Raw genomic sequence first — 8,003 nt, 5'->3', positions numbered from 1 at the left:
GCGTTGCTGCCAGGTCCCTGCCCGCCCGCCCCTCCCGGGGAGGTTTCTAAACTCTGCGGCTCGCCGGCGGACCGCCGCCCGCTGGGGCTGGGGCCGGGGCCGCCGCGCCGCACCGCACCGCACCGCGCCGCGCCGCGCCGCCGCCGCCCTCCAGCGGAGCGGGGCCCGGCCCGACCCCGCCGCCCTCCTGAATATTTCATCGGCGCTGCCCGACGGGATGCCCCGCCACTGACTGCTGCAAAGGGACCGCATCCCGCCGGCTGCTTGTCTCGCTGCTTCCTTCCTCTTTCATTCTTCAGACCGGGGCTCTTCATTTATTCCGATAAATAAATAACTGATTAAAAAAGAAAGAAAGAAAAAAGCAGCAAGGGCATCTCTCTTTTGTATCTGAGCAGGTGGGACTCCTGTGCAGGCGATTACAGAACAGAACACGAGCAGGGCTCTGAACTCTTCCGAGCCCAATGGACGAGCCGGCAGCGGTCTTCCTATAAAAATCCGACCCCGGGGCCGTGACACACTCGGAGGAGGAAAGGCGCCGTCAGCCCGGCCGGAGACGTCCCTGCCTTGGACACCGCAAACCCTCGCGGGCGGAGGGGCAGCCCGAGAGACCCGCCGGCCCGACCGCGCCGCGGCTCTCCCGGCGCCCGGCCTCCCGCTGCTCTCCGCGGCGGCCGGGGGCCGCGGCCGGGCGGCGCTGGGGGGGCCGGCTGCCGCCCTGGGGCCGCCGTCCCGCCGCCGCCGCCGCGCCCGGCACCGCTCCGCCGCAAACTTTGTTCCCGCGCCCTCCCCGCCGCCGGCCGCCGCTGGGGAGCGGCGCGGGGGGCGGCCGACGCCTCGCCTCCCCGCTGCCCCCGCGCTCCGGCGCCGGGCGGCGGCCCCAGCCCCAGCCGCGCCGCCGCCGAGGAGGCAGGCGGCGGCCCCGGGCGGCCGGAGGGTCCGCATGGCCGCCGCCGGCGAGCCGGTGGCGAGCGCCGCTGCCGCCGCGGCGGTCGGGGGGCTGCCCTGAGCCGGGGCCCGGCGGCCGCCTGCGAGGATCGCCCTGCGGCGCGGCGGGATGTGGCCGGCCGGGGCGGGCGGCAGGCTGCCCTGCCCGCGGGACGCGGCGCTGCGGCGGGCGGCTTTCTCCGGCAACCTCTCGGCGCTGCCGTCCCACCTGGTGCCGAGCGGCAGGAGCGTCCGCGTCTTCATCAGCGCCAACCCCGAAGGTAACCCGCGGCCCGCCGGGGCCCGCCGCGCCCCGCCGCCCGCCCCGCAGCTCCCCCTGCCGCCCGCAGCGCCCGCGCCGCGCCCCGGCCCCGGGCCGCCGTGGCGCTTCCCCCGTCGCTCCGGGGGCCCGCGGCGTGGCCCAGGCCGGCTCCCGGCTCCTCGCCCCTCGCCCCGCAGCCGGCCCCAGGGCCGCCAGGGCGGCGCTGGGGGAGCGGGGCCCTGCGGGGCGGTGGGGCGGGGCGCGGCGTGGGGCGCGGGACGGGGCGGCCCGGGCGGGCTGGGGTGGCGGGGCGAGGCGTGTGGCAGCGGCGTGGGCGGCGGGCCTGGGCCGGTGTCGGCGTGCCAGCTCGGGGGCGGGGGGGGCTCGGAGGCGCCGATATTCTCCGCTCCTGAAGTTTTATGCCTATAAATGAAAGGCACCGGGGGAGGGGGGGTGCGCCTCTCTTTTTCGCGGTGTCGGAGCAGCGGGGCACAGGGTACGCGGGGGTCTCGGACATGCAAACGGGTTGCCCTCTGGCGCAGGGGCAGCTTTTCCCGGGGGTTGTTTTGTGGAGCTCTCCTGGGGAGGCTGGTTAATAGAGTTTCCGACTGATTTCATAGCATAGTGAAAGCAGGTCTCCACCGGCTGAGGCTACAGCAAATGTGATCCTTTGATCCCGGTCATACTCTGCTTCCAAGGAAGCATGCACTGAAACCTGCAATTTTAGCTTAATAAAGTCGGGATGGCATACTCGATATCTGAACTAATTAGGCATCCTGCTACTTAAAGCCTATTTTTAAAATTACCCTTTGATACGAGGAATTTGCATACATTCAGGGGGTGTCATTCCCACTCGTAAGATTTAAGTTGCTGAAGCACATTCCCACTTGAAGCATGGAAATAATAAATTAAGCGTTCACACCTATGACATTTCTTTTCTGTAAAGATGAGCCCACTGTATTCACAATTCTCTTTCACACCACCACCCACCACCTTCCCCCCCAACACTTCTAATTCAACAATACTGTCACCTTTTATGCAAACAACAGAGATCTGAAAGTCATGCCTGAAATGACAAAATAGTTTGAATTTTGAAGTGAAAATTGTCTTGGCACCACTACTTACGTGAGTATGAGAAATAGCACTCACAAGCGAAAAAGTGGGCATAGCGCTGCCTTGAAGAATTCCCACACCTCCGGGTCTTCTGCGTTGCTCTCCACCCAGGGAAACTCTCAGCTCTCACATCCAACGTCCCTGTTTGTTGGAAAAGATGTCGTTCTTTAAGGAGGGCATGAAAATGCCTGCAGTTTATTGTTGAAATCTAAGCAAAAACATACAAATAGCGATAATCGAAAAAATGTTTATTTGGCTCTGAATGAAAATTGGTGTGGATTTTTAGAAGATATGTTACTCGTTAGTGTAAGATGGATTTCTGCCAGCATCGCCTTAACTGTGGAGCTACTGATGCCTCTGTGTTTGATGTGAATGGCATTTATCATCAGGGTAGCTTGGTATGTTAGCTACGTATTTGCTAAAATAAAAAAAAAAAAAAAAAAAAAAAAAACAAACCAAAAACCAAACCACTAAACTCATTCTAAAAGTAGGGTTTTGAAGCTACCCTGCAGGAAGCAGGGTAGGGTTTTGAAGCTACCCATTTGCAGGATTTTAGCCTTGCATGGTTATTTCAAAATTCCAGCTTTAAAAAAACACTAAGAGGAAGAAAATAATCTGGTCGGTTCATGATTATTTATATTAGCTTCTTTGTAGGATCATATGATCACAATGATTAACACTTCTCATGCCCAAAATTTTACCTGCAACATTGCTCCTGCTTTCAGAAATGATAGTATGAGACAGAAATTTCAGAGTGGTTGCAGATTTTGATAACCAACATGAGTGACTTATATGAACATTTAGGGACTCTAAATGATGAGAAACAGCCATGACTATTTATCAGTAATATCACTGACACAGAAGTATTACTAACTGCATGTGACCTTAAAAAAAGAATATATGGATAAACAAGAAAAACTAGCCTACAATGGGTTTTAGATATCATCTAGTAAAGTACTTAGAAATAAAAATGCTGTTTGCACAATACCTAGAAGAGTTCACAATGCAAGAGTTCTGGAAAAAAAGGTTAAACTCTTCCAACTTAGTAAACTATTTTGCATATTTAAGCCCCAAACCACCATGTTTATTTGAATGACAAAGGCCTTTCTTGTTAATTTTCAGCATATCAATACACTTTGTACCAGTTCTTCTTGGTGCTAAGCATTCCTGAAAGGGGCTGCGAGTCCCCGAACTCCCAGTGGTAGAAGTGAATCCCCCCGGGCTGTGCTCTGTACCCAGCAGAACTGTGGTGCCAGGGAAGCTTCGGGATTAATCCTGCTAGCAGTCACAAGAAAACTTTACCTACAACTTAAAGTGTACAATCTTATAAGTATTTTTCTTGAATTATATCAATTTAATAAGTGTATATTGGAGAACTCTGGTGAATCGGTGTTTGGTCTGTTCTTTACAAACATACTTTAGTATGACTGAAATATATTATGGTTTTATTATGCATCTAGGAAAGGCATTATTTGTAAAATTTCTTAAACAGAAATCCCTAAAAAGAACAATAAGTGGCGACAGTGAGCACGGGTAATAGGAACAAAATTGCTCCGTTTTACAGTCTCTTGTTTTCTAGAGGAAGTTTTGTAGATAAGTGAAACTCTGTTTTCCCCTAGTAGTTAACAGTATTGTCTTGTTCAAATTGTTGATATCAATTTATCAACATTCATATCACTGAAGATGACTGGATCTTTAGAAACATTGAAGTTGCTTTATTATTTGAATACAAATAAGTCTGTTTTCTCAGTTCAGTAGATATAAGCAGAGATTTTAAATAGGTATTTTGGCTAAGAGAGGTTGAATATTTTGCTTTAAATAATTTATTGATTTTCTCAAGATACTTTTATTGCTTCAAAGTGATAAGGAAAGTTATATTTGCCTGATTGTAATAAGTGCCTTTACTGTTACATGTAGAAATCTGTGGACTGTAACAGCGATCAGTTAATGACAGTTTCTCTGCTACTCAATACTGCCAGTACAGATGCCTCCCATTAACATACAGTTCTTATTAAATACAAGAGGTATAAACTTCCATACGGTTCCGTTATGTGGAGCTGTGACATCAGCCTTATATAGGTTCAGAATATTCCAATGATTCTCGTCACGACTTCAAGCAGAAAATCATTTGAGTTGCAAAGGTTGCTATTTCAAGAAATTATGTGGTGATCTAAGGCAGTATTACAAGCCCTGGTTGAAACTGATGCCTTAACCGGAGTTAGGAATTTGTCTTGAAAATGAAATCCCGTGAATTGGAACATACAGTCGAAACTCTGATAATTTTAAATTCTCTTGGCTCTTCTGAAGGTGGGGAAGTTAGCCCTCTGCTAGTTTGACTTAAGGTCTTGTTATTGCTTTGATTACTTCAGACATCAGTCATTTTTCACTCTGAGCTCTTCCCAAGTTTTGGTTGTGAAGGTGCCTTTCATTGTCTGTAACTTAGCAAGACGAATTAATGCATTGAAGAGAGATATGTATAAAGCCAAATCCTACACACAGGTGGTTCCATTGAAGACAGGATGATAATACCTTTATATAGCATCTCAGTGTGTCCTGACATAGGTGGTGTTAGCCAGTCTTATCTCAAAGTGTAAACAGGGTTGCATTTAACACTTCACATGGTAAGGCTGCTCCCTTTTCCATCCGTTATATCAGCTGCATACTGCTCGCTCTTCTCCGTGCAGCACCTCTGCGTTCCTCCCAAGTTCCAACACAGGATTCCTTTTTACTGGATCTTGACAGTTAATACTTTTTAGCCAATTTATAGGCACTCAAAACATTTCTGTTGTACAAACAGAAACAATTGTGATGAGATCATGAACAAGCTTTGTTTTAACAGCCCTTTTTAATACAGAAAGGCTATGTTCCTTATGGTTTCTGTGCCTCAAGTACCCATTTTTTAAACCTATAAAACCAACTACTTATAAAAACCCTAACTAATACTGGTTTTGGCATGATTAACAATCTGAAGTATGAAGTCCTATGTATACATGTAGAAATGAAGATCCTTTTTCTAATAGAAGATCTTACTGGTACTACCACCACTTTAATGCCTCCATTGTACAAGCACGGTATAAAACTAACCTGTACAGTTAGAACTTCATCAGCTTCTCCATAGACTGCCAGAGTGAGATTTCCTTGTCTTACACTATTGAATGAGTTTGAGTTTTCTTGAGTTATTATACAGTTCTTCAACTTAGTTTAGCTTCCATTGACATACATTCTCCAGAACATTGTATTAATTTGAAAAACACTCAGTTCTAATGAAGCGTAAATGTTTGGTGCCCAATTTAGATCTTTTCTCATAACACATAAAGCAAAATTCTCACCTGCAGTTAGTTTTGTTGACTAGATAAGGATTATTCTATAAATAATGATTGCAGAAATGGGTCTTACTGATGTTTTTGTTTGGACCTATTGTTGTAGGGTGCTTTGCAGGAATTACATGTATTTTTATGCATGTTGCTGTACGTCTGAAAGAAAAAAATACTACGTGCATTTTTAGGTTAGTGCTACTGAACATGAGCATGAATAACTCATAACAGATGAAGAATTATGATTGCTTTAATTTCAAAGTTATTGCCAATGTGATAAAAGAAAGGTATAACTTTTCATTCTTAGTATATTCCAGGTGTATTATACTATTTTTACCTGAAATGTTGTTTCTCTTAAAAAAAATATAATTGAGGAAATGTTGATGTGGAAAAATACTCAAAAGCCAGAATAATGCTTAGTTAACGATGGTCCGTTTTGGCCAGCCCCACAATACCATATGGTGTCCCTACTTGGATACATTGCATGAAGATCTTTTTCTAAAGACAATTTTATATAATCTGGGTGGAATTTATTCCTTAGCTAAAGGAAAACACAGATGTTCAAGTGTATGAAATTGCAAGGGAGGTGTTGCGGAGATGTGGAGACAAATAACTCCAGGACTTTTTTTATGCTAAGTGTTAGTTCTGGTTACCTAACTTTGTACCTATTTATGGTTTTATGTGACGCACATCACTGTAGTGTTTAAGAGCTACAAACCAAGCTACACTTGGAAAAAAAAAGAAGTTCAATAGTTTTACAGATAAAGTTGAGTATCTCAGAGTTTGGGAAAGCAACATGGTTCAAGTACCTGGGTTTGGTATGGGCCTTGATTTGAAACATGTCTTATTTCAGGAGGCCCAGATGTCAGAGGTACCTAGAGGTCATTAGGTTGGAAAGAAGCCTGCCATTTTCATTATTTCTGCCTCTATGTGAAGTTTTCTCTCTTTCCTCTTGTGCCACAGAACAACTCTGTTGTTGGTGTGGTTGAGCAGAAAGCAAGATCTGACTTCTTGAGACTGTATGACCAAGTCTCATGTAGGCTTTAACTTAACTATTGGCAAGGCAGGGCCAGTAGATCTTAAGCAGAACCAGTATGAGATGATTTTTTGCTGAGCAGATCCTCAAGCCTTTGTTCCTGTTAGAAGAAATGATCGTTTTGGGCTAGGATGGAGGCTTAATTGGATTGAAGTTTATTCTGTCGGACAGATAAACTTGAGAAACTGTTGACAGTATGAAAAGAACTGCTCTTCATGTCCCCCTGTTCTTTTTGTGGGTTCTTTGCTTATGTAGCTTGGGGACTGGGCTAAGGATTTGCTCTAAATGTACCAAATATGCAAGTGGAAACATTGAGAACTTTTGTTTAATTTTCAACAAAATTTTTCATTCATGTACTCAAAAGGTAGGATGTGCATTTGGGGAACAAGACTAAGATCAAGAGGTGTCAGGTTGTTTGGTTTTTTTTTTTTTTTTAGTAAACAGCAAGCTATTTAGTTTGTTGGTTTTGTTCTTTCTTCTTGATATTTAGAAATAAGCAAAATTACCTGAAACTCAGTCACCTTCCTGCTAAACAGCATCTGGAATTATCAGCTCCAAAAGTTTGGATTAGGTATTTACCCTATCTACTTAAAAAACAGCACTTAACATTTTTAACCACATGACCATTCTTTTTTAATTCAAAAAAAATAATAAAATTGTATTTTTCTATAATTTTTGTATATGTGTCTATAGTGTGTATACACACACATATACACAAATTATATAAAATAGTATAAACTGTATAAAATGGTATAAATGGATGTATAAAACTCAAGCCACACTATCATAGACAATTTTCAAACTTGCTGTTAGGGCAGTTGTAAGAACCGGGTATTTATGTTGAAAGGGCATCACTCAAGGTCGTAATTTTAGCATTACTGAAGAACAGCCTAGGTTTTGTTAAATGCTATTGTAAAAGTAAAAGCTTTACAGAGGAGTTTAGATTTTATCCACAAGTAAACCTGTAAACATTCAGGATTGTATGCACCTGCAGCTTAGGTTTTGTGACTGTTTTTCTTAGCATTGAAGAAATAATATTAAAACATAGTAGAATCTACAATTTCTTCTTTTCCTTTCAAACTTTGCAAATATTGCTTTATTTCTTCAGATGTATTTGCATGCTAGACTGGTTCCATATATTGTAGTTTGTGTATATATACATACATATATATGCATGCATCTTTTTATTAAAGTAGAAATACAGAGCAGTCAAGATGTGCATAGGACACGGGAGCGTGCCTCGTTCTTGTGCAAAGTGGTCATCCTTTCAGTGACCAAGGGGAGCTTGTGGTCCCTGTACATTTGATGCAGTTGTTAGATGATGGACAGCAGCAGTATTGAATCGAGTCCTTAT

At 45.1% G+C, this 8,003-nt stretch overlaps 1 protein-coding gene across 1 annotated transcript in view; it reads left to right on the top strand.

Annotated features, from left to right (window-relative positions):
• Positions 1–1,054: 1,054 nt before the first annotated feature.
• The window catches only part of NWD2 (NACHT and WD repeat domain containing 2), a gene marked incomplete at both ends in the record, with an annotated part of 55,979 nt that continues 49,030 nt past the window's right edge, over positions 1,055–8,003 (top strand). The window contains one exon of the mRNA XM_082315162.1: positions 1,055–1,205. Within this exon, the coding sequence (XP_082171288.1) occupies positions 1,055–1,205 (151 nt within the window). The remainder of the gene's footprint in view (positions 1,206–8,003) is intronic.

The sequence above is a fragment of the Platalea leucorodia genome, assembly GCF_965183815.1.
Source record: "Platalea leucorodia genome assembly, chromosome: 6".
Taxonomy (NCBI): Eukaryota; Metazoa; Chordata; class Aves; order Pelecaniformes; family Threskiornithidae; genus Platalea; species Platalea leucorodia.
Note: the sequence above shows the minus strand (reverse complement) of the source record. Positions and strands in the feature narration are given on the sequence as shown.